A 26,218-nucleotide genomic window follows, 5' to 3' on the forward strand; every position below is an offset into this window, starting at 1 on the left:
AAAAACAAAACACCCAAACCAACTCATTACCTCTTTGACTTGTTTCAGTGTTCATAAGCAGCTGAAATGCCTTTGTTTTTCATCCTAGGACTGCAATGAAAGCACTATTCTGCTGCACAGGACTGATTTAGTCTATATTCTGTCAGCTGCTGCACAAACATTGTTGAGAAGAGACATGTCACTCAATAGAAGATTATATGCATGGTTGCTAGGTACTGTACAATATACAGTGATATCAAATATTCTGAATACCTAAGAGAAAAAAAAAGTCAGTGCTTAAAATTGCAATACACCTTTTCAGCAGTTAATGAATGATGATAAAGTGTTGTTTAGTTGCCATTTATTAAGTATCTGATTAGTAAAATTAAGCATTTATTTGGCAAATAAGTCTACTCTTCACAGATTAATTCGTTTCGCTGTCCTGAATCACAGGGTATCTGATTATTTCTAGTCTCTAGTCAATTTATTCAGAAGTGATTCATTGGACTAAGAAGAGTGGGTGCTATTTTAACCTTGCTTTTCTGGAAGTAATAGTCTATTAATTCCCCCATGGGCTTAATTGTAAAGGAGAGGCTATAAGAGAGCTAAGGCTTCTCCTCATCTGCCTCTTTTTAGCATGAAGATGCTAAAAGTGATCAGGGCAAGAGCTGCAGCCAAGTAGCTGTATGAAGGCATTCCTTGCTAACCCCATGTGTGGATCAGGCCTTGGTTTTCATTTATGTCCAGTATAGCACATCAGGATACCTCAAGCTGTGATATGTGGGTTGTCTTTGGGAAGTATGTGAGTTTGTTTCAAGCAAAGTATTGAAACAACAGAGGTTAAATATGCGGTATAATTTCAGTATTTGTATAAATGGCATCTGTGTAGTGCTCTGTACTGTAGTGTTTCTGTGTACTCTTGATGCCTCTGTTTATCTTGTAGGCTCTGATATTAAAGGTGGTACTTTTGCTCCAGACTCAACAACTTCAGAAGACCATGCTATTTATTTCTTTGGAAAATACTCTAAAGATCTTTTAGTTGAGGTTGGTGTTTGCTGCATACAGATGTATTTGTGATCCTCTCAAATGTTAGTGCAAACTGAATCTAGAATTGTTCACTGTGCTCCTTGGTTTGTCCTTCACTTTCTGTCCCTATAGATAGTGCCATTTTGGTGGTTGTATTTTCATCTACCTGGATGCCTGCTCTGCTGTATTTATCCAAATATTGGATGCGCTTATAATACAAATGGAATCTAACAAAACCAAAATGTAGCATCTTTGATGAACTGCCTGAATTATTTAAAAATGCTTCTCTGAATAACAACAGCTCTTGAGTACAGATGATGAAAAGATGTCATTGATTTGTCTACCCTTAATGGAAAATTGAAATTCAATTGTAGTCGGTAGAAAACAAAATCAAATTTAGAAACACTTCAGGTATTAGTAAAATAGCAGTCTCTCTTCTCCCCATAACAATTTGATGTTTTCTTTTTACTAGAGTTTGATTGAAATTTTACAGCAGAAATTCCCAGAGCCTGATACAGAGGAACAGCATCAAGCTTATTTGAAACCCTTCCGCATCCTAGTTAGTCTCCTTGACAAACCTGAAATAGGTAATGTGGCTTGTCACTTCTCTTATGACTGCTAATGCCTGTTAGAACTTGGCTGTCAGTTGCCTTTGACAGCAGGATTTAAGACACACCCTGCACAGTTCTTCCTAATTCTGAATATGCATGCATTGTGTATTAGTGTGCAGGGAGCTGTGTTCCTTGCCTTGGACCTCATTCAGAATGGTGCTTTGGAGCAAGCATCCCCTCCAGGTTACCTCTGGCTCTTCTGCAGAGCACTCCATTGTAGGATGGATTTATCCTAGGGAGGATAACACTGTTCTGTGCCCAGAATTGCAATTTGGGGGACCTGTTAAAAAGAACTACTTCTGCCCTAGTCTCAATATTCTACTCAATTCATTCCTTGGAGCTTATTTTCTAAAAACACTGTTAGACCTCTTTTTGTTCTGTCTTATAAAGAGGCTCCTTTGCAGAAAACTGCTGCTTTTGCCTGGGTGTTTCCAGTGCTTGATTGTGCTTGCAGGCCTCCCTAGATGCATGCATCAGACTCTCATGACTGCGTTGCTTTTCCAGACAGTGTAGTCCCACAGCAACTAGTGTGTGATGGTACTGCTGCCAGAGTGGACAGTACCACTTACCTGCAGGTATTCCAACTGGAAATAACCTGTTATGTGTGTGAGGAGGTAGGGATACCTCTTTCAGTGGCACTGCTTGCTAGTGCCAGCCTGATGCTGCTGTGGGAGCTATAGTTTTAGACCTTATGACTGAGCTATGAAGAATTTTCTCCTCTTCCCTGTCATATGTCTGTCCTGTTGTGTACATGAAGTTGTCAGTGCCAGAAGGGTGAGGCTCTGCTGGCCCTTGTTTTAAAGGTCAAGTTCTCCTTTCTCTGTGTGAAAACTAAGCCAAAATGACTTGACAGAGTTTTAGGATTTAACAGTATTCTGTAAGAGCTGTGTATGTGCGGACAAGTCTTTGAAATTATGTTCTAAGCATAGATTTAGAACAAAACTCATGTACTGAGACTAAACCCTTGGGTGGCAGTTTGTTTTCTAGGATCTTGTATGTGGTAGGCTTATCCTCTTTCATGGGTCAGGCAAGTACTTTTAAGCACATTTCCTGTTAAAGAATTATCAAAGCACTGCCAGGAAAAATAAGGATTCTTTATTTCTTATCTAACAAATGAATGCTACCTTAGTAGAAGCAATTGTTAGTCTGTTTGTAAGACAGTGGTGCTAATGTTTCCTTCCACTGGTTTTAGCTGTTTTTTAGCTGTTTAAAAAACAAACAAACAAACAAACAAACAAAAAACAAACCCCAAACCCAAAATTTATTGTAGTTGAAGTTTCTTATATAGAGCACTTTTATTTCCTGACAAAAATGCTGAAGAAGACACTAGGGTTGTTGCATTAGAAATTTATGGATTAGTTTAATTTAGAAAGTAGATGACAAATATTATAACTGTTGTGTGTTTTATTTGGCTGACAACCAGTGTTAATCGGAACTACAAATCAGGGTTATTTAGCTGAGCTGCATTGCATAGTTTAAACTTTCTGAGGCAATCAGCACACAAAATATAACTTATTAAGCCTTAAGTCAATATGACTTTCACTTCCTTTTGAAACGGATTCAGCAGCACAGCTTCTTAAAGGTAGCAAACTAAAACGTAACAGGAACCTTTCACCTCACTTTTCCTTTTTAGAAGTACTCATTGGAATCCTTTTATGCTACTTTAAACGCTTCCATGTTTAGGGTATTGTACTTATTATTGGTTCACCTCCTTTATAGACAATTTCAGATAAAATAATAAAAGTGACCCTTGAAAATTAGATGCAGTTGTCCCCACACACCTAACTTTTGTACCTTACTCTTAAAACTGTGTATAAATATGCATTTTTGATATATTTCAGCATTTAAACTGTCTCGTTTTGCTTATTTTTCCATCTTCTGTCCCTGGAAATTTAATCAAGGCTGCTATGTTAAACATATATTGGTTAATCTGATTGTTTTTCTTATGGTTACAGACATGGAGAGTATTTTTGGCACATGAACTGCAGATTCATGGTTATGGTTGTGGCCGCTTATAAATGATTGCAGTGTAGGTGTCTTACTGAAGTGACTTAAGTCTAATGTAGAACCAGTACTATGGCCTTCCAAGCATCACTTAATTAAATTTCCTAAAATGAACAACAGGTGACATTTAAGTAGAATTAATGCATGCATATATATATATATATTTAACCACATATTTAATTTTATTGTAACTGGAAAATCTGTCGTTTTAAAAAGCATTTTTCTCCTGCTTGGGTGAAAGTTTTGTTTTTTCATCTACCTACCCCTAATTTAAGCCTATACAAGTTTGCAACTGAGCTGCCTAGCAATCACTTTGGTGCAACTACCAGATTCTTTTTTCCTTCATTTGTAGGGCCACAGGTTGTTGGGGATCTCTTCCTTGAAGTTATTAGAGCCTTTTATTCCTACTGCAAGGATGCACTTGGTTCTGATCTTGAACTTAGCTACAATCAAAGTGGCAACATACTTACAAGGTATAGCTACAACTTTTCAATTATGAACTGAAACTCTATCAGTTATATTAAACTGAATTACTAAAATCTGACCAATTTAAGGAAGGTCAGGTTGTTAAAGTGACCTTCTGTATGGAAAATCAGATTTTCTATTACTTCCTTTTTTCCCCACACACAAGTGATTTCTCTTCATTAGCAGAGAAGAAAATAAAGTACACTGCACATGATTTGCATTGATTAAACCCACTTAATATTGGCCAAAAATCAGTCTGGTGGCAGAACTCTTAGCCTTTTGATTTTCAAAGTTGAAGACTTGACTTCTTTCATCTGGGAGAAAGATGCTTAAACTCTAGCTGTTCCAGAATGACTTAGTCCTTGATCTAAACCAATCAATATCATTTAGCCTGTAGAGAAAGGGGGGGAAGTTTTCAGAACGCATCAGCTAGTACTGTAATGTGCATGCTCTTGGAATCTTCACTAACATTTGTTTTTGGTTTGTTTTTTTTTCTTTTTCCTTTCATACAGTGCAATAAAAGAGAACAAAAATGCTTCAGAAATCGTCAAGACAGTCAATTTGCTGATCACATCCTTAAGCACAGATTTTCTTTGGGATTACATAACCAAATGTTTTGAAGAATGTTTCAGGTGTTTATGTTGTCAAACAGTAGTGTTCCTCTTAGAAATGCCACTTAAGAGCTATTTGTGTAAGATAATAGTGTTTACTGAAACATTTAAATTCTGGAAGGGACAAAACACATGTTAGAATTAGACAGGTATGCAAGTTGAATCCTAAAGTAATTAAAAATGTAAACAGGTAAATGATTAGATGTAAAGTAGCAACCTGAGAACAAAAGAAATTATTTTTAAAATGACAGAGGAGAAAAAGTTTTGGAAAGGGAGGCTGAGAGGTCTTTCTTGGAAGAACAAGTGGGTTTTGAAGAAAAACAGCGATATCTATCATTCTATTGGTTTCTAAATACAATGGAGAAGATTATACTTCAGTAAGATTGCATAGAGATTCAATCTGAAAATTAGAAGTACTGTAGTATCCCACATGCAAGCTACAATAAAGTGGTTTTGACAGAATTTTTTATCTTGCTATATTAGAAGTTCCATTTTACTTTGCTTCAAAAAGCCTGGCCGTTCAGTGTTTTGTGCTGGTTTTAATGAAGCTTTTTATTATAATACGAATTTTGAGAAGAAAAAAGCTTACATAATAATGTTTCTCTCCATCCAGAAACAAATCCACACAGACAAGATATCTTCTTGAAAATATTAGCACTCCTCCCACAATTTCAGAGCTCTGCACGCTGTTGGTGTTTCTTCTTGATGTGATTCCTTTGGTAAGGCAACATTAAGCTGCTTTGAAGTCTTAAGAAACTTAAAATCAAATAATTCATATTGTGATTACCTAAGATGAAAATGGGCAAATTGACATATGTGTACATATGCATGCTATGCCCTGCAAAGTATAGTTTTATGTGCTGACTTATGTATGGCTACCCATGCTATTTGCCTAGCAAAATAAAAACTATTTGCATTTTAAAATATGGTGATTCTGTCAAGGGAAAGAAAAAGTGTACCTTTTGCATCTTGAGAAATAATTTCCTGGGGCTTTTGGGTCTCTTAGTAGCTGGCTAGCTATAATAAGATTTTTGGAGTGTGATTTGGGGTTCATCATGTAGAATGAAGAAAGGCGGAATAGTGCTTAAGTAGGTTTGTACAGGTTAACAATTCATGAACTGACTTTATCAATCACTGACCTGTGTTGTTAGACAGCTGAATATGACAATATTGAATATAGACAGAAATATGAATATAGACAGTAATATGTGATAGCTATCTTAAATGACGTTTATTTATTTTAGGAGCTCTACTCTGAAGTGCAGACTCAGTATCTTCCACAGATGCTCAGTTATATGGTGCAGTCTCTCCTGGAAAATATGGAAGTATTAGGTTTACCAGAACTCACTCATGCCTTAAAGACCTGTTTTAAGGTGCTTAGCAAAGTGCAAATGCCTCCTTCCTATTTGGACATTGAGACAGGAAGTGGAAATGGGGTAGGTGGTTTTCAGCTACTTGTAAATGTTTGAAATTGTTAGTGACATAACATTTTAAAATGCTAATTCTCTTAACTTAAACCTATATAATAACTGCAGCAATAAAGATTTTTGAACCTACCTTCTTTCACCCCTTCCAGAGCTATCTGCTGCCTTGTTAGACTTACTGGGTTTTAAGTTCTGACTTGTGTGAATTATTTGTGACTGTGAAGGAGTATATAGTCTTGTCTGAAACTGGAACTATAATCTTACCTCTTCAGAAGAATGTGATCTCAATGATTTTGAAAAGCACTCAGTATAATGCAGTTGCTAAAGATTCAAGTTGCAAATCAAACCCAGCTTTACAGCTGGTTAGGTTTGCAAGGTTTTCAATTAATATTTTAGTTTAACACAATGTGGTATTATTTGTGTGAAAAGACCATGATAGGGAGTGAGGAATAGATGGCATAAAGCAATCACACAAGCACAGCCTGCCAGAATTTTTCAGTAGAACAGATACATGCATTTGAGTAGAAATAATCCAACATATGTAATACTGTTCTAGTGGTGAACTGATTTTAAGGAAACATTTCCATTTGTAGCTGTGGATCTGTTGGTGTTTAATGAATCAAGGTGTGAGGATTATACAAACATTTGTTAGGTTTTAAATGCAATTGAAATTAGTTGCATACAAATAACTGTGTCTCATGATTTTGTAAAAGTAATCTGGAAATTGCAAATACTAGGGTTTGGGTTTTTTTTCTGTCGTTGCTCTTCCCTAGTGCCTGCCACAGTTCTGTGTAGTTTAAAATGGTCTATGCAGTGCAACATTAACCACATTAACATTTCTGTTTTAGAGCCCAGTGAAAAAGGAAAATGTGGACATAACCTTGGAGACTAAGTCTGTGCTGCAGGAGGAGGATGAGACATCATTCCCTCCCCTGAAGTCAGAAGACAGTGGAATTGGTCTAAGCACTTCCTCTCCAGAGCTCTCTCAGCACTTGGGGGTGCCAACTGTGACCCTTGAGAGAGATGATGTATGGAAGAAAGGGGGAAGCATTCAGAAGACTTTATATTGCATCCAAGAGCTGGTTGCCAAGTTTTCCAGTAAATACATTTTTGGGATGCGATTTCAAGAAACAAATAACGAAAGCATCTCAGCAATGAATCTGAGTGGAAAAGAGAAAAAAGAGAATGGCTACAGATTGCCTGAAAGTGGTAGCAAGAAGAAGAGCCCATGGGATACAAAGCAAATCACTGTACCTCAGTTTAAACGAATGCTTTCAGACTTGTTCTCAGTTCGAGGGTCACCATTCAAGACCAAGAGTTCTAATCCTCTTCCTTCTGACCACAACTCTGGTAATAAAAAGGAAAAGGAAGAAGAAGAGTGGGACTTTGAACAAGTGATGCTTGTCTTGGGACCCCTTAGGGGTGACTGCAAGGAAGCTTTCTCTGCAGCTTGTCACCTTTTGTTGGATTGTACCACATTCCCAGTCTATCTTTCAGAGGAAGAAATGGAACAGTTGTATCTCTCTCTGTTTCATGTTCCTGGTAAGAAAAGATTCTTTACTAGGAAACTTGAACATTAGAGAATAGCTGTGTGAGCTGTGTGACATGGGCCAGTAGTAATGTCTTTTGACAGGGCTGAAGGCAAGTTGCATGTGAATTAAAGACTTCCCCACATCAGCATGTGGTTTTTGTCTTGCAGCTGAGGAACAATTTTTACCAAGCTTTATAACTCACATTCTTTTGAAAGCTTTCACTACAAAACTTGTAGCTGAAGGGATGCAAAGACCTTCTGGCCTGTAGCCTTGCGGCATGGTTCAGGGCTTTCAGGAAATCTGTTGTGTTAGAGGAAGATGGGTGTAGGTAGAAAACTGGAGCTCTGAACCATACCAGAAGCAAAATAATCTCTTTCCATAAACCTCAGAATTCAAAGGAGTCCAGTCCAATGTAAACTAAGAAAGAATAATCTTGTATAACTGGTGGGCCTGTTTGTTCTGGGAGTTCAATTTCATTCATTAGATTTAACAGAAGCAGTTATTGGCCTGAAGACTAGTTGACAAGATAGGCTTATAGTGTATAGAAAGGTGAGAAACTGGATAAATTGAGTTCTTATCCTCACCTCACTACAAATTTCTGCTGTCTTCCTCAGCAATGTGATGATATGCCCATCATCTACATGGGCGAGTTGTCTCCCTGACACGGACATTTGCATATTTGCAGTGCCTTGCATGTGGTCAGCAGTGTAGCTCGACTTACAAGGCTTGCTTTCATAATTATGTTTCTTTGAAATATCAGCCTAGGGTTATAGAAGTTTTATTTTCAAAATTCTTTTCAACTGCACATCCTGGAGAGCACAGTAAGGTTTAAAGACAGAAAGAAAAGACCTCTGATAATGAAGTTCTGGGCTAAATGTGATACAGAAGTTGTCTGATGTGGAGAAGGAAGAGTAGCTGTGATAGTAAAGCAGTTAAAGCATTTGGGTTTGAAGCCAAAACTCATACTTCAGACTGTTTCCAGTCTAGCCTTAATAAAAATGTATCTGATTATTCACTCAGGATAGGCAAAGATGACTTGACTTGATGTTAGCCATATCAGTTCTTTGGGTGCTTCACCGTTTCTGAAATGATATGCCTCAATTCTATGTGAAAGAGCATCCTTGGATCAGCAGACCACTGTGTTTTTTGACAATGAGAGCTGGAAAGCAGCAGCTGTAAAACCTAGGTGTGAGTAAGCATAAAATGGAAAGCAGAAATCCATTAGTTACTGGGTTACCAAGGTCCTGCAAGAGCTTTCTGCTGGGAGAAATAGGGAAAAGAATATAACTTGCTCTGAAGCAAGTCCTTCCTGAAGTAAGGGACTTGATGATATCCAACATGGCAGTTGGATTTGGGTAGTCATTTTTGACTCTTGGTCCTCTGAGCTTGGTTGAAGGATTCTTGGAAATATGACCACAACCTTGTGATTATTAAAAAAAAGTTTTTTTCTTTGTTTTCTTTTTCACTTATCCTCTGAGAAGGTTGTGATGCCAGCTTCCCTCTGTGGCTGAAGTCCTTAATGACAATATGCTGTTGCGTAAATGACTGCTATGTGCAGAATGTGTCCATCTTCACGCTGCTGGAGGTGATCAACCATTCCCAGTCACTGGCGCTTGTGATAGAAGATAGAATGAAGAGATACAAAGTGTCTGGCCACAACCCCTTCTTTGGAAAGCTACAGATGGTCACCCTTCCTCCCATTGCTCCTGGAGTCCTAAAGATCATCTCAGAGAAAACAGATTTCTACCAGGTGTCAATTTGCTTTTCCTTTTTTACTGCCCAACTAGATTGAACCTCTAAGGATGGTGGGGGAAAGCAAATGTTATTTGAATGGATGTTGGGGGCAGGATGTTTGTGTAACAATGACACACTGCTTTTTTTTTTGCTTCCACAAGTATTGGAAAGCAATTCCATTCTTCTGCATGTGTTTCTCAACAGAATATTCAAAAGTGAAAGGTTATTTTCAAATTGCTATTTGGGTTTTGTGCCCGAATTCTTGGAGGTAGATATATTTGATTTCTGACTTGAAGGGTTTGGTTTCATTATGTTGAAAACTATGCTTTGGAAAACTTTGATACCACTCTAAATTTTCAGATAAGAGAAAATGTTAATGGCTGAGTAGTCCTCCTTGGTTTTAGTATACACATTTCAAAGATTCTTTTCTTCTCCTGAACATTTTTTGATATTAGTGTTGGTATGAGTGTTGGTTCCAAGATCTTTTTCTTAATTACTGTGTTTCCAATTGCTGTGCTTGACACATGAACAATCTGTTAAGTTTTGACCCAGAAAATAGAAGCAGAAATGCTTTTCTTGCCTTCTCATGCACATACATTTGAATTATCTGTCCTACTAGGGTAGGAGAGTTACATTCCTTTAGGTCTGAATGTATAACCTGAATTTTTGCTCCTTGCTAAACTAAGGTGATTTGGAAATGTCTTTTGGTAGTAGAGGGGATTTGCGCAATGGAAAGCTTTTAAGTTAGGGAATAAATTACTATTATTAATATAAATTACCTGTTGATGCTATTTTTCCCTAGAGAGTAGCCTGCGTGCTCTGGAATCAGCTGAACAAAGAGACACGAGAGCATCATATTGCATGTGTGGAGCTGTTCTACAGGCTACACTGCTTGGCACCATCAGCAAATATCTGCGAAGACATTATCTGCCATGCACTTTTGGATCATGATAAAGTAAGTTCTTTATTCATTGAAATCCCTTCATCACTGTAGAATTATTCCAGTGCTTCTCAGTCTGCTTCCAGTTCCCTTCCACTCCATGTCTTCACTTCCATGGTCTCTGTATCTTCCAAGAGTCTGACAGACTCTGTTCATGACTTTACAATTCCCTGGAATTTATTCATCACAGGAATACTGCTAAACTTAATCCCTGGATACAAGTTCAGTCACTGGAGCTTTTTAGTTTCAGCCCAAATCATGTAGTTTCTAAAAGCCTGCAGTTTTTGTCAGTGTTTCCAAACTGACCTAGCTCCACCAAAAACTCTAAACCAATTTTATTTTATGTTCATATTGTAAACTGCATATTCCAACGAAAGATTTTATTGCTTTGTAAATGTATGTCAACGTAATGTTGGCTCAGCATTTAGTTCTCATAATAAGTTAGCTGTATTTTAAGTGACCCAGTTATTAATTATTTTAATTACCTAGTTTAATGACTAAGTTTAATAGTAAGTCAGAATAGTTACTTAATAGCTTACAGTGTATTTGTGAGAAGTGCCTTGCACAATAAAAAAACAGCCACCTTCAGTCTTCAGTATTGTTTTCATACATTTGCTCTTACAATTTTGCAACTTAAGAGTTTGGAAATCTTTTAAAAGCTTTCAAACAAAATTACCAATAACAAACACTACCTAATATACCAGTGTCTTCCCGTTTGTCATCCAACTTTTAAACCTCCCTAGCACCAAACCAAGACTAAAGTGTTTATACACCAGAGCCCTGAAATACATTTTTGGTGTATCAGCACATCTTTTCTTGCTCCTATTAACACTGTGGCTGTTTTGGTTGTGCATTCATGGGTATATGGCATTTTGATTTAGTCTATTGCAAGACAGAAAACTACCTGAGAAGGATTAGCAGTCACCTACACAATAGCTATTGTTCTGCTAAAGGTTTAAAAATCACTAAAACTTTACTTAAAGATGAATGCTGTAAAAAATATGTATCTGTCTTGTTTTCTTGCACAGGGGACAAGGCTGGAAGCACTGTTCAGATTCTCTGTCATGTGGCACCTGACCAGAGAGATCCAAGGCAGCAGAGTGACTTCTCACAATCGGTCCTTTGATAGGTATTTTCCATTTCCACTGTCTTGGACTTACATTTTTATGTTTAACTGTATCAAGCTTTATCATGTTCTTTTTTCTGAGGTAGGAAAAAGTTCTCTGTAGAGACAAAAAGAGAAACAAGAACAAAAGGAAGATCTTACTACATTTGCAAAGCATGGGGGACCTTGTACGCGTGGTGCATTTTCTTGTATGAAGAAAGTTTCTATAGAAAGAGCTTCATATGAGTAGCTTGTAGACAAGTTTCTGCATAACGCATTTTTATTTCCAAAGAAAATAGAACCAGCTACTTATGAAAAATCTTACAGTTTTACTTCCTATTTACAAGACCATAACCTTGTATAAAATGGGATAAAAGCATTAAGAATCTGTCTAAATGAATATGTGAAAGAACTTTAAAATATGCTGCTCTTCTAGAGTGTGAGTATGTGTCTGGCCTTGCTTTTACAAACGCATGAGTACTTGACCTCAGTTCCAGAAAGTGTGCATGATCAAGCTGTCATTAGAAGACATGAGCCATTGACTGGTGCTTACTTGAACATGCACTATGTCTGTTCCCTGCCACTATTTTGTTGTTTGCATTAACCTTTTTAGGGATTTCAACTGTATTTCTTCATTCTGATTTCTTCACTCAGGTCTCTGTTTGTGGTACTGGACAGTCTCAATTGTTCAGATGGCGCAATTGGTGCTGCAGCACAGGGCTGGCTGATCCGTGCTCTTTCACTTAATGATGTTGCACGGATTCTTGAACCAGTCCTGCTGCTGCTGCTTCATCCAAAGACACAGCGCACGTCCATCCACTACATCAAACAGAAAAATTCAGCAGGTAAAACTGTTCTTGGACTAAAATTGTAAGTGCTAATATAGCACTGCATACTCCTGAACACCGACTGAAGGCAGTCTCTGAAATACAGTGGCATGCTGTTACCCTGAGTTGTCTTGCATCAGTTCCATAGATTCCTCCTCATCCTAGTACCTATAGCGATGCCTAAAACAGAGTTCAGGAGTAAGTTATGCTACTTGAAGGCCTAATGATCAGTTCTGTTATGGTGACTGCACCTACACTCTTAGTTTGGATTGCTCCCTGCTTTGCTCTGGGATCTTGTGCCACACTTCCCGTTGCCATTCCCAGATGATCCACACTGCATGTGTGTTCACTGTGTACAGGATCCCTTCTCGAGCAAAACTAGGTCTGCAACCAAATGAAACCCAGGAGCAGTTTGGTGACTCTGTCAGTCCACGAACTGTCTCAGTAGGATGACAGGATACCTCTCTAGGTAGGATGGACAGGCAAATCTTACTCTCTCCACCCAGTCTTGCCCTTGAACACAATGCACCCTCGTATCAAATAATTTTTTTCAGAATATTTTGCTAATGATTCCTTCAGCATTGTGTTAATAACCAGAGGTTGTGAGGAACATCTTGCTGTCCAGGTCACAGCACACAAAACCTCCCTTCTAATTCTGCTGACTTCTGAAAATTAAAATGTATTTGTCCAAAGATCTGCCTTGATTCAAGAGGAGAGCTGAGCCCTTGTGGCATATGTCTCAAGGATCCCCAGAGCTAGGATGTAGAAGCAAAGACAGATGTTTGGAATGGAAGATGACCTTCAGCCACCCAAACTTAAGAATGTGGCAGGGAGTCTTTATGTGGACAAGCTGAATTTGACAGCTGGAAGATGTCCATTTTAAGACCCATAATAAGACCCACTGTGAACCACATATGATCTGTGTGTCATATGTGATTCACAATGTGTGTGACAAGTGTGACAGACACCTGTGGGGAGCAGCTGAGGAAGACCAAGACAGGCATGGAGCCAGGGTTTGCTCCAAGTTCAAAGTCCTGTGAAGGCTGTCAATGTGTTCAGGTTTGGGATTGCTGAGAATGGTATGGATATGAGATGCTGCACCATTTGGCTCAAGTAGCCAAGGTTGTTCCTGGAGCAGAGCAGGAAGACGGTGGAGAAGTGTCTGGTAGCTTTGTGTAAAGAAACTTCCTTGTCACTGTCTGTCTCATTACTGTTAATCTAGCTGTCAGCTTGCATAATTGATTTTCTGTCTTGATTGGCAAATAGTTAGATGACAAACATTTATAGCATCCAAAAGGACCTGTTTATTAGATGCTATACAAACACAGTTCCTCTGTTGCTACCCTTCTCTTTTCCCTTCTGATCTCAGCAAACACTTTATGCACAGGAAGCATAAAAAAAAATTGTCACATCTAGGGAGTCATAGCATAAGTGAAACAGCTTAATGTTTTGATCCTGTTCTCTTGCACATACAATAGGTTAGCACTGCTCAAGCACTTAAAAATAAAATAGATAATTCTTGCCTTAACCAATTACTTCTTTTAATTTTTCTTTTAGCTTAACTCGTTACAATTAATACCAGAGCAGAGAGCTTTGTAACCTTTTCTTTTTTCTTACAACGATGTCTTCAATATAAAGCATGTTTTGTTCTATATGATCTTTAAAGGTAATCTACAGCCCAAACTGTTCTATGTTTCTGTATGTGAAATTGACAATTACATGCTCTTTTTGAAAAACAAACCCCAAAACAAGTAATTTTTTTTCCAGAAGATATACGTGATTTGCTTTGCAAGAAAAAGGCCTCTTTGAAAGAGTCTGGCATCTCTGAGAGCAGTTCTGAGGAAAACCTTCCATTGAGTCAGTTTACTACTGTGGACAGAGAAGCAATTTGGGCAGAAGTGGAAAAAGACCCAGAGAAGCTGGAGTTAAAAACTGAACAGCCTGAAAATGATGGCTCTTATAATCCAGTTATCTTACATGAAGCAGATGGTGACCAAGATAATAGTGAGCACACAGAATCAGCAGACACCAGCACAGGCCATGACAGTGAAAATACATCCTCTTTTTCTCCTTCTCTGGAGCTGCAAGAAGTGAGCAATGAGGACAATGACAGTGCTGCAACTGATGGCAAAGAGACCACAAATCATGTGAGTCTGCTCAGTGCATTCCTTCCTGAAAGCTCCAAATCCAGTGCAGCGTTAAACCTTGTACGTGCTGACTCTGAGAGGACTCAGGCATCGGAGTCTCTGTCAAGTGATGAAGAGGTGGACTTGGAGCTCCAGGAAATTACCAATTCTAGGTTGCTCAAGCAACAGAAGGAAAAACAGGAGATGATTGAAGCTCTGTTCAAACACATGCTGCTATATTTGCAGCCTTATGATTCTAAGAGGGTATTGTATGCTTTTTCTGTTCTGGAGGCAGTGCTTAAAACAAACCCTAAAGAATTTATTGAAGCTGTAGCTACTACAAGCATGGATACCAGCTCCACAGCACATTTGAATCTTATTTACAATCTCTTAGCTCGCCATCAGGAAGCTCTTGTAGGGCAGAGTTTTTATGGCAAGCTCCAGACTCAGTCCCCAACCATGTGTCCCCATTCTCTTCTAATAGAACTGCTCACTTACCTCTGTCTCAGTTTTCTGCGCTCATATTATCCATGCTACTTGAAGGTCACACACCGAGATGTGCTTGGCAACAGAGATGTTCAGGTTAAAAGTGTGGAAGTACTGATTAGAATGATGACACAGCTAGCTACTATGGCAAAGGCAGCAGAAAATAAGAATGTAGAGTTCATATGCAATTTGCTAGGAAGATGCAAAATTCAGGAGTTTGTTCTTCTTTCTTTGTCTGCATCTATGTATATAAGTCAGAAGCGGTATGAGTTTCTTATGGCAGATGGAGCTAATAATGTTCCTGAAGAAGAGCTCTTTGAAGAGAACCTAATAAATTTTGGGCATGATCAAATATGGAGTGAACACCCACTCCAGATTGAGTTGCTGAAGCTTTTGCAGGTATTGATTGTCTTGGAGCACCATCTTGGACAGACTCATGGGGAGCAGGAGAATCAACCAGACCTCTCTAAGGAATGGCAGCAGGCTCTTAATTTCCAGCAGTCTATTGGTGCAATGCAATATGTGTATCCACACCCAATAACCTCACAGGGATTATTTGTCTCCGCTGTGGTTAGAGGATTGCAACCAGAGTATGGCCACGGGATGCATCCCACTTGGGTAGCCTTAGTGACAGGTTCCCTGCCCTATTTTGGGAAGTCCTTAGGCTGGACTGTGGCACCATTTGTTGTACAGATATGTAAAAACCTGGATGAGCTTGTCAAACAGTATGAAAATGAAGCTGTGAAAACATCTGCAAAAGCATTTGCAAGGTAAGAGTCTGCAATGTGTGATTTGTTATGCTGAAGAGTTCCCCTTGCTACAGAGTAGTGCATAGTAACTTACTGGTTTAGCATTGTGGCTCCCAGAGCTTGATCTTTAAGCCCTGCTGCATATACAGGCATCGAGGCTGGGTGGGGCAGAGGACGTATTGTTGCAGCCAGGCTCACTGCAGTTGGAGGAAGAGAAGAAAGGGGGCCAGCAGCAAGGATGACTGGCAGCTGTGGTACTTCTTATCCCTCTCTGCTTGCTATCCAAGTGAAAAAGAAGTTCCCAGTTTTGACAAGACTTGAGGATTTTGGAGGACTAATCGAGGAGGGATACAGTGAAGTAGAAAAATACAGTGATACTGTTCAGAACAGGCAGTAAGTGAAAGGAGTGGGAAAATATAATTGAAAGCTAAAGTTTTGTGGTCAGGTGGGGAATAATATTCTGAAAGATCTAGACAAGGAAACAGGGTTATTCAAATGTAGTTTGTGAATCCTTTGTTTTGGTAGTCCTGTCTGGTCATTCCAGTATTCTTTTAACTATTGAACAGAAACAGATTTCTACTGGAATTTTTAATCAAGGAAATAACACTTGGCCTGATAACTGGTTTGGGTTTTGTTTTGCTTTGGGTTTTTATTTTTTCCTTCAAAGCTTAACTTCTAAAAGAGAAAATGTTACACCTGATTACCCACTAACCCTTTTGGAAGGCCTGACAACCATTGGTCACTTCTGCCTTCTGGATCACCCTGCTCAAAATAAAAAGGTATGTGCTTAATGCCTACCACTTATTTGATGCCTTGGCAGCAGTTCATCAAACTTTTCCATTCAGAGGTGAATATACATAGTAAAGCAGGTTTTATACGAGAAGATAACCTTAAAGAAGACTCATAGTAAACCAAAAGAAGTAAACAAAGTAAAAGGGTAATGGAGAGGAACTGAACTTATTTTTTTATTTGAAGACAGGGAAGTTAATCCTAAGTACAAGATGTTCATTATGATCTTGATCACGCAAGTATTTCTCCCATGTAGCTTGTCTACAGTTGCTCTGTCATTAACAAAGTCTTCTATTTTCTTTTGAGTTTATAACATGCTGATGTGTTCTCCACAATTTTTATTTTCTATAACATTTGTCAGAAGAGGATGTTATACTACTAATAATTCACTAGACAAATCAATTCTCAGTGCCAAAATAGTGAACAACAAATTCAGTAGATTCTAATAGCAGCAGTATATTTCAGAAATAGAATAGTTGAATTATTTTTAAAGTTGTCATTAGAAAAGTTGTCTATAATTCTCCTAGTTGTCTATAACTCTCCTAAGAGTAGTTACTCTGTGGTGCATAATATAAGGTATTTCAATATTCTTTTTTTTTTTTTTCTAGTCCTCTTGTTTAGTTGAACCTGCAAACTTGAGAAACGCTAGGAATGCCATTTTGGAAGAATTACCTCGCATTATTAATACCATGTCTCTTCTCTGGAGTGTTATAAAGAGGGAAGACTCTCAAAAAAGACCAACTGACTTCTTTGGAACAACTAAAGGCTCTTCTTCAGTCTACTTTAAAGCAACTAAAGTAGGAGTCCTTTTAAACTGCTGTGTATCTCACCATCCTGATCTGTTTAATGTTTTGCTCTTTCTGTGAGTTTCTGTTAATAACTGCTGTAGAGCTAACCGCCCCTGAATTGTCAGCACCTTCCACAGGCAGTAGAACATATACCTGCAGGGATAAAAATACTAGACTTTCCCTTCTTGTTTGTGGATATTGATAAAATGTAGTGAAAATACCTGTAGGAGAAGAGAGAATAGAACACAGAAGTTATTTTTTTCTATTTTGCAATGTTTTACAACAAATGCACCTTCCATATGTAAGGAGGATATACTAACTAACTCAAGATATTAAAACTAGTCTAACTACCAAGTATATCAAGAGATTCTTTGATATTTTCTGAATATTTTGGGAAAAGGAAAAATGTTTACAGACTATGAAACAGCCTTTGCCTTACAAAGTTGAGCATTGACAGTTGTTTTTCCCCCTCTATAGACATTAAGAACTAAAATACTGGACTTCATAAATCCATTGACACCACAACTTGGAATCCAGTTGATGGCAGCAGTTGCAGCAGTATGGAATAGCAAGAAACCTCATAGGAATCAAAGTAAAAGCAAGGTGAAACTGAAGAAAGGCACACTTAGTTTTCCAGATGAATGTTACATTTATATGATCAGTTCTAAACTCTGCGTTTGTTTACAGATTCTTTGGGGCTTTTTACATGTGACGTGGCAAGTCACTGAAAAATCTGAAACACTCCTATTTACATGTAATTCCATAAAGCATCAGGACTACAGTTAAAACTAGATAAATAATCAAATAAAAATGACAGTGTAGCAGTTTAAGTCTGATAGTAACAGGCATTTTTTTTATTCAGTGCTGGTTTGTAATCTTAAGATTGCAATTTTCCAATTGTATTTTAAAGACCTTGAACCAGCTCTATTTCCATAGAAAGTTTAGAGCTGTAGTCCATAAAACTAGCATTTATTTGGCATAGAACACCTCTTTCCTGCTTTCATTTGAGCATAATGAAGTTGTTTTCATGAAGGTGTTGGGAGAAGATCCATATATGGCAAATTATTGCATGCTTGATTTAACTTGTCCAATTTATGTTTTGTATAAGTATTGATATTTGAGTAATCACACAAAAAGCTGTTTTTTTCAACTTCATGTTTTGCCTGCTACAGTGATCTGAGGGCTGTGTCTTTTGTTTTGTTTTGTCAGATTGTTCCAGTGGCTAGTGCGTCTCAGCTTATTCTTGTGGACTTAATATGTGCACTTAGCACATTGAAAATTGACACTATATTACATCTAATCAAAGAGGTAGTCAAGAAACCATCACAAATCAAGGGCGAAGAGGTAACCATTAAAATAATCCCATTTTCTTAATATATTCTATTCTGGACCTATTCCAATGTGTCATCTAAATATTGCTAGAAGGAAAGTTTGGGTTTTTCTAAATGTATGATTCTCTTTTGCACCTGAATAAGTAAGTTTTTCCAGAATATACGTTTCTGTGTTTTTATCCATCAGTGTAAGTCCATTCTTCAGAATGTTCCGCTAGAGAAGTTACTGGTGATGAAAAAGTATAGGGTCCTCCAGTACCAAAGACACTGACAATTTTCATGAAGTTGCTGCAGATATACAACTTAATGATGTACTTCTATTTTTCTACCCTTACCTGAACAGTGCTTCGCATTGTGTCTGCTGTCTTCCAGTTGGTTTTCAAGGAAGTCAGTTTAGCTACTGTGCACACCATTACAGGAGCTCCTACAGCTCTAAATAAACTGTAACAGATGTTCCAAAGTGATGTGTCTGCTTCTGAACTAGGGTCCTCTATTAAGGCTGTGAATTCCCTCATACTGCTGTATAGACATAGTTGGTCACCTGTTGGAGTACAAGCGGTTTCTAAGAAGAAAGCATTGAACACAAATATTCAACAGCTTGGAACTTTTTTTTTTTTTTTTAATCTTCTGGCAGATAATTGTGGTTTTGCTTTTATTTTTCAGAAATCTTCTCTTGTAGATATTCCAGTGCTGCAGTTCAGTTATGCTTTCATTCAAAGGTAATTCAGCCATTATAAAAAGAAACTTTCTGGTTTACTGTAGTTAGGATAACAGCCAGCATCACTGTTTCTGCTTTACTTTGATCTTTGTGTCCCAGTGTCACAGAACACAATATCAGAAATGATTATTGCTACTTCATTGTTAAGTGACAGATAGATAGACACAAAATAACTGGGCTATGAAATTATGTTCCATTTGATCTGTTGATAATGCCAGTCTGAAAGCCTCATTTCATACCAATACTGCACGGTACTTCAGGCCTCTCATTAGCAAGAAACTTGTATAATTTGTTATGATCTTTCTTCTTATCTGTTCTATGTTGCCAGATGAATGGATAGAGAACTTAAAAATTCAATAAAACTGCTATGGGTTCAGTTTGTGCTGGACATGTAGTGGGTCAGGCAGTTGATTAGAAACACTCCTTTGATCAAAACTCTTCATGTACTTGGCTTTCCTTACAGAAGCCTTGCGATATATCAGACTGTACAATATACTGTATTCAGTAAGCTATGACATGCCGTGGATTGGTAGGCTAAACTATTCCTTTTCTTCCTCCTGAAGACACAGCCCTCTGACTGGCATACTGCATGTGCTGCTAGCATTTACAGATGTATGCATATTGCCTATGCTTAGGGATATTTATACCATGTTGTTGGATCAGTGTCCCAGTTTTGGCTGGGATAGAGTTAATTTTCTTCCTAGTAGATGGTACAGTGCTGTGTTTTGGATTTAGGTTGAAAGTAATGTTGATAACACACTGATGTGTTAGTTACTGCTGATCAGTGCTTACATGAACTCAAGGACTTTTGAACTTCTCACACCACCCCACCAGCGAGGAGGCTGTGGGTGCACAAGAAGCTGGGAGGGGACACAGCCAGGACAAGCTGATCCCAACTGGCCAAAGGGCTATCCCATACCATATGACATCATGCTCAGTATATAAACCAGGGGGAAAGCTGGCCAGGGGCTGCTGCTCAGGAACTGGCTGGGCATCAGTCAGCGGGTGGTGAGCAATTGCAGTGTGCATCACTTGTTTTGTATATTCTAATTCTTTTATCATCATCATTATTATTATTATTTCCCCTTCTTTTCCTGTCCTATTAAAGTGTCTTTATCTCAACTCATTAATTTTAACTTTCTTATTTTTTTTGTCCCAGTTCTCTCCCCTGTCCCACCGGGGCAGTGAGTGAGTGGCTGTGTGGTGTTTAGCTGCCAGCTGGCTTAAATCACCAGAGTCCTTCTTGGCACTCTTGAAGAGGGTTGAGATAAGGACAGATCTGACCAGAGCATGTTAAAACAAATTTGTTATAAGCGTTCACTGTGTTAGTTCAACAGTCTCTGGTCACAATGTAGCTTTATTTGCTCTGAATTGGTTTTCTCAGGGTTGCATTGTGTCACACCTTGCTTGCTGTGTCTGTTCCCTCTGGTGCTCTTTATCACCTCTGGGTGCTGGGTTATCATTTTGCTGTGTTGGGTTACACTGGTTTACGATATGATAAAATTGCTGGTCGTGAGACCTAATCTGGTATGTGTTCTCAGCATTGCTGTTATCGCTGTACTTCAGGAGACATCTGTCAGAAGTATTAATAATTACACCTTTCAGCTTTTCTCCTCAGAGAGCCAATCTATGGGAGGAGACATCTTGTGTCACCTTCCTCTTCTCCCTCAGGCTAATTACAATAGCTCTTGAGAGGAATATCTGGAGTATATTCAAACCAGCATATTCCTATTAGAAAGGGGCAGGATCTAAAGTACTGATCTGATCCTGATGGAAGCTTTTAGGCCACGATGTTACCCATGTATGTTGCAGGTTTTTTTCCTTAACTGACCTAAGACTTTTTGTGTGTTTTGGTTTTGTTTGTTTTTGACAGACTGCCTGTCTCAGCCCTGCAGGAGAACTTCCAGTCCTTATTAGGACTTCTCAAAGAGTCTGTGCAGTTGAACTTGGCTCCTCCTGGACACTTTCTTCTTCTCAGGTACTGCATAAGAGAGAAGAAGGTTTGTAGGTGCATTGAGTAGACCTGTCCGATTACTAACTTGGAGTGACTTGATTTTCCCACAGCACACTGAATGACTTTGTGACTAGGACACCTACTCTAGAAAACAAAAAAGACCAAAAAGACTTGCAGGTACAGTGTATACATGTATTCCTTTTAATTCATAAGTCTGGCACTGTACATCTAAGTAAAAGTGAAGATGACTTGATCCGTATTTTGTCTCTGAATTCACCTATGCTTATATAATATGTGAATGTGCATCCACATGTTTTGACTTAGGTCTGGTAAATATGGGAGACTCAAATAGAGACATACACAGAATGTCTCTAACAAAATTTTGTCAAAAATGCATGAAATCACAGTGGTAACTATGGAATTCTCAAAGCTGTTTCCCTGTTTAATTTTATGATTTTTATCAGAATTTAAATCAAGTATGACGTCATGAGCTCATGGCCATGAGGATGATCAGGGGACTGGAGCACCTCCTGTATGAAGACAGGCTGAGAAAGTTGCGGCTGCTCAGCCTGGAGAAGAGAAGGCTGTGTGGAGACCTCATAGCAGCCTTCCAGTATCTGAAGGAGGGCTATAGGGATGCTGGGGAGGGACTCTTCATTAGGGACTGTAGTGATAGGATAAGGGGTAATGGGTTCAAACTTAAACAGGGAAAGTTTAGATTGGATATGAGAAAGAAGTTATTTACTGTAAGGGTGGTGAGGCACTGGAATGGGTTGCCCAGGGAGGTTGTGAATGCTCCATCCCTGGGGGTGTTCAAGGCCAGGTTGGACAGAGCCTTGGGTGACATGTTTTAGTGTGAGGTGGGCAGGGGGGTTGGAACTTGATGATCTTAAGGTCCTTTCCACCCTAATTATTCTATGATTCTATGTCATATGAGTAAGCATTCAAATCTCAAAACTATCTAGGAAAATTAGGAGCATAATGATCCTTAAAGCTCATAGCTGTGTTTGGCAATGTAAAAGGCTGTCAGCTCGCCTTTTATGTAAAGGAGAGGTGGGCTAGAGCAGGATTCTGTTCCTATACCGATAGTGATTTCACCAGAACACTTAAAGCACTACCTACACGAGTGCAGCTTTAGGTCTGAGCCAAAGTAATGCTGTGTATGAGGTTAGACAGTGTTACAGTTACAGTACTTTAATATGCCAACAGAGAAATTGAATCTCCACTTCTGTTTTAGAGGCTTGCCAGAAAACAATAATGATAATAAGAAGACAGTTTTGCCATCTTGCCATCTTACAGCCTCTTCAAAAGTGACCTCTATTTTGCTTTGGATACTTGGGATTTGGTTTTGATAGAGTGACCAGCTTTTCATTTCTCTGGGAATGAAATATGCTGAAGTGACTGTGCTCATAGTTTGATGCTGTCTTGCTTACACCTAATAGAAAGACTGAAATAGGAGCAGATGTATTGTCATAAAATAAAGCCCTGCCTCACTTGATAGTCTCCAAATGTGAAAGGAATAAAAAGGAACAGTATTCAAAACAATAAAGGCATTGATATGCCATTTCTGAGGGGATGAACAATTCAGATCATGTCTTTGACAGATGACAGCTAATATGTAAATTGTGGTAGGACTGATGCCAAATTAATACTGTGTTAATGGTAATGGCCTGCATGGCAAATCATGACTAAAACCTTCATCTTAAGCTAACTTAAAGTTTTTCCTGCTTCTCATTTTCTTGCCTGATCTTATTTGAAGTGAGCAGTAGTTAGTTATCTTGAGAGCACAGACTGTTAAATCAGAGAAGTATTTATGTTTCTAAGAGATAAAAGTGACTACTTCTGGTTGTCCTGAGATGTTCCATATAAAAAGGACTTTGCTGGATCTGCTAAGTGATAATAGCTTTCATCTGATCCTGTGTTACCTGGTTATGTTATAGGAAGTGACCCAAAAAATCTTGGAGGCTGTAGGAACTGTTGCTGGTTCTTCTCTGGAACAGACTAGCTGGCTGAGCCGGAACTTAGAAGTGAAAGCTCGGCCTCAGATTTTACCAGACGACTTCAACATTGAAGATGTGAACGGTAATGTGGTTTTGTCTGACTTTTCTGCTGCTTCCTCTCTTCTATTTAAGTGAAAAATACAAGGTGTTAAATAGTGTGTAGTTTGTGTGACGTGGGAGTAACACACACAAAGCAAAACAACAAAAAAAATACATTCTCCTCCAATAACAATGTTAGCCTCAATGGGTTTAGTAAATATCTGCATATTGTGTATAATACAGAGGAAAACTTACTAGCGATGCATGCAATATATAGGACAGAACAGCATGCGGCATGAGTTATGTCATTGTGGCAACATACCCAGAAGCATTTCACTTTAATACCAGTATGCAATTAACGGTTTTGTTTGGGAAGAAAAATAGGAAACAGCAAAATTTAAGCATGTCTGAAGGGAAAACTAATTATTTTTGCCTCTTTCAGATACATCAGTGGTACCATCTTCAATGGTTTCTGCCTCTGCTCCTTCAATATACAGTGTCCAAGCTCTTTCCCTCCTTGCAGAAGTAAGTAGGAAAAGGTTTTGTAGTTGCTGCTTTCATCTGTGGGGTGGTTGTTTATTGATATCATTGAGCAGGAGAATATGTAGGTTTTCCTGATAGATTAAATGGGAGCTTAAAACTTTATTGAGACATCCTATGTGCACACACATTCTAGCCTGAAATACAGCATGCTTTCCCCTTTTGTCAGAAATACCAATTGGAGGTTTAAAGGGATATTCTTTTCCTTTTTAAGGTTCTTGCTTCTCTTTTGGACATGGTTTACCGGAGTGACGAGAAGGAGAAAGCTGTGCCATTGATTTCACGTTTGCTTTATTACGTATTTCCTTACCTACGCAACCACAGGTGACTCCCCTCTCTGCACGTGTGATTTTTTTAAGACTAATTGTTTTTTTGGCCACACTGTAACACTTTTGCTTTTTCGTCTGTTTATCCTCTCCTCTGTTTCCATTCTAATGAGGTATGAACCGTATTTCACCCAGGAACTGAAACCTTTTGTTTGTTGAGGGTTGCTTCCTGCCGCTCTGCCAAGTGAAAGGAAGCAACTCTCCCCTTCTCTTCCCTGTTTGCTACCAGTTCCATTTTTCTGAGCTCCAGCTTTTTCTGCTGTAGCTGCTGCCAAGCTTCCCCTCTTCCTGGCTTTTACCTTTTGGCTACTACGTTTGTCTGAGCAGACTAATCTATACTGAAGTGTGGGAGGGCACTTCACCAGCCACCGCTCATGGATGGCAGGGAAGGGGAAGTGAGGATTTTTGTCACAAGTGTTACTTAGGCCGCAGTCAAAACCACTAGCCAGTATACAGTGGAGAGCAAAACAGGGTATAGAGGGTCAGGGAAGATACAACCAGCCGTGCCTAAAAGGGATGATAGGTTGAGAGTCAATGGGAAGTAAGCATTAAAGCCAGCAAGCCTCAGGGTACAGCAGGGTTTGAAGACATTTCCATGCTCCTTCTCAGGGGTGGGGAGGGTTGGTTTAAAAATGATGCAGAGAAATTTTGGGAAAATACTATTTTCTATTCATTTGTGCATTTTCCATTGTGTCTATTACAGTGTTTTCTGCCTGCTTCACCCCTAACCAAATCAGTCAGATTCTTAATGTGCTGCTGCATCTTGCAGAACATGGTGTCCAAATTTAGCATGGGATGTTGTATAGGGCAGCACAAGGAGAAAAAGGCTTGTGTGTGAAATTTTTATACAGGTGATAATGACATGAGAACCAACATATACACTTGTTATCTGGGTGAAGCCTACTGTGGTACTTTCTAAAGGGGTCTGCTGACAGGGATACAAAATTCTATTGGAAATTTTTTTCAGGGAAGTTTTGAAACACACCTGTAGTGGAAACAGGCAGTATTGTGCTGTGACACATCTCATCCGAAAATATTTCCCCTGACAAGGTACACAAAAAATGTGAGGAGCTTCTGCTGATCTGCTCTGCTCTATGAGCTCCTGTAGACATAGCCTATTACTGGGAGAATTTGGTTAGAAGTTGTGGGGAGCCCTGAAGTTTATTTTCTGTTCATATAAACTTAACTTTATATATATATATATATATATAATTATTATTCTCTTCTCCCAGTGCCTACAACATTCCTAGTTTTCGTGCTGGTGCTCAGTTGCTCAGCTCATTGAGCGGATACGCCTACACCAAGCGAGCCTGGAAAAAAGAAGTTCTCGAGCTGTATATGGACCCAGCTTTTTTCCAGATGGACACTTCATGCACTCAGTAAGACATGAGGCTGTAGCACTACAAGGTTCTATTCTGAATTCACAAAGAAAGGCTTTAAAAGAGAATGGCTAATACTGGAAGGAAATTTCTGTTTAGTACTTTCTTACAGAATGCAATAATGTTAGAAATGGGTCTTGACTACTAATTCTACTAATGAGTATATTAGTTATAATTAGTGTAACTACGTTATAGTTCATAAGTAAAAACTTATGCTGATACTCCCCTTAATGATTAGGGAACTGTGTACAGTAGAGCTGGAGGACCTAGAATGCAATAGGTGTTAAACCAGGTAAGAGTCTGCATATTGAATACTGTTTGGAAACTCTTTATTGTATGAAAGGCTTGACCAGAATCTTTTCTGTGAATCTGTACCAAAGTTTTCTCTGGGTATCTAATTCCTTCTGTATCTTACTCAGCTGGAGATCCATTGTTGATCATCTTCTGACACACGAGAAAACTATGTTTAAAGATTTGATGAGTAAGTATCAGCTACTGATAACTTATTTCTATATTAATTTGAAATCTATTTGCTTTTTGAGCTATTGGGTGCCTTTTTAACATATTAATGTATCAATAAAATACAGACAATGCTGCATCTGCATAATTGATTATATTGCCAATTTTATTCACAGATAATAAAACTGTGCTAAGTTAATTCTGTGGTTTGGTCATGTCTAAAACACACCACAAGTATTTTTGTTCTGGAAGTGCTAATGCTGTACTCCTGAATTC

The 26,218-nt window shown here is 38.6% G+C and overlaps 1 protein-coding gene across 3 annotated transcripts in view; it reads left to right on the forward strand.

The window, feature by feature from the left end:
* DOP1B (DOP1 leucine zipper like protein B) overlaps nt 1-26,218 on the forward strand; it is a 52,269-nt gene that overhangs the window by 19,191 nt on the left and 6,860 nt on the right. For 2 of the 3 annotated variants that reach the window (XM_062622287.1, XM_062622289.1), the window contains 25 exons: nt 89-212; nt 923-1,023; nt 1,478-1,592; nt 3,973-4,093; nt 4,598-4,717; nt 5,310-5,415; nt 5,941-6,132; nt 6,969-7,662; nt 9,131-9,402; nt 10,189-10,341; nt 11,355-11,455; nt 12,086-12,276; nt 14,026-15,640; nt 16,287-16,398; nt 17,017-17,205; nt 17,674-17,799; nt 18,406-18,540; nt 19,191-19,246; nt 21,119-21,223; nt 21,310-21,376; nt 23,140-23,281; nt 23,681-23,763; nt 23,993-24,102; nt 25,337-25,483; nt 25,903-25,964. In XM_062622287.1, the coding sequence (XP_062478271.1) occupies nt 89-212; nt 923-1,023; nt 1,478-1,592; nt 3,973-4,093; nt 4,598-4,717; nt 5,310-5,415; nt 5,941-6,132; nt 6,969-7,662; nt 9,131-9,402; nt 10,189-10,341; nt 11,355-11,455; nt 12,086-12,276; nt 14,026-15,640; nt 16,287-16,398; nt 17,017-17,205; nt 17,674-17,799; nt 18,406-18,540; nt 19,191-19,246; nt 21,119-21,223; nt 21,310-21,376; nt 23,140-23,281; nt 23,681-23,763; nt 23,993-24,102; nt 25,337-25,483; nt 25,903-25,964 (5,239 nt within the window). The remainder of the gene's footprint in view (nt 1-88; nt 213-922; nt 1,024-1,477; nt 1,593-3,972; nt 4,094-4,597; nt 4,718-5,309; nt 5,416-5,940; nt 6,133-6,968; nt 7,663-9,130; nt 9,403-10,188; nt 10,342-11,354; nt 11,456-12,085; nt 12,277-14,025; nt 15,641-16,286; nt 16,399-17,016; nt 17,206-17,673; nt 17,800-18,405; nt 18,541-19,190; nt 19,247-21,118; nt 21,224-21,309; nt 21,377-23,139; nt 23,282-23,680; nt 23,764-23,992; nt 24,103-25,336; nt 25,484-25,902; nt 25,965-26,218) is intronic. The other variant, XM_062622288.1, reaches the window with a different exon arrangement.

Source organism: Pezoporus occidentalis, unplaced genomic scaffold, assembly GCF_034315485.1.
Source record: "Pezoporus occidentalis ecotype Australia unplaced genomic scaffold, CSIRO_AGI_Poc_V1 ctg24, whole genome shotgun sequence".
Lineage (NCBI taxonomy): Eukaryota > Metazoa > Chordata > Aves > Psittaciformes > Psittacidae > Pezoporus > Pezoporus occidentalis.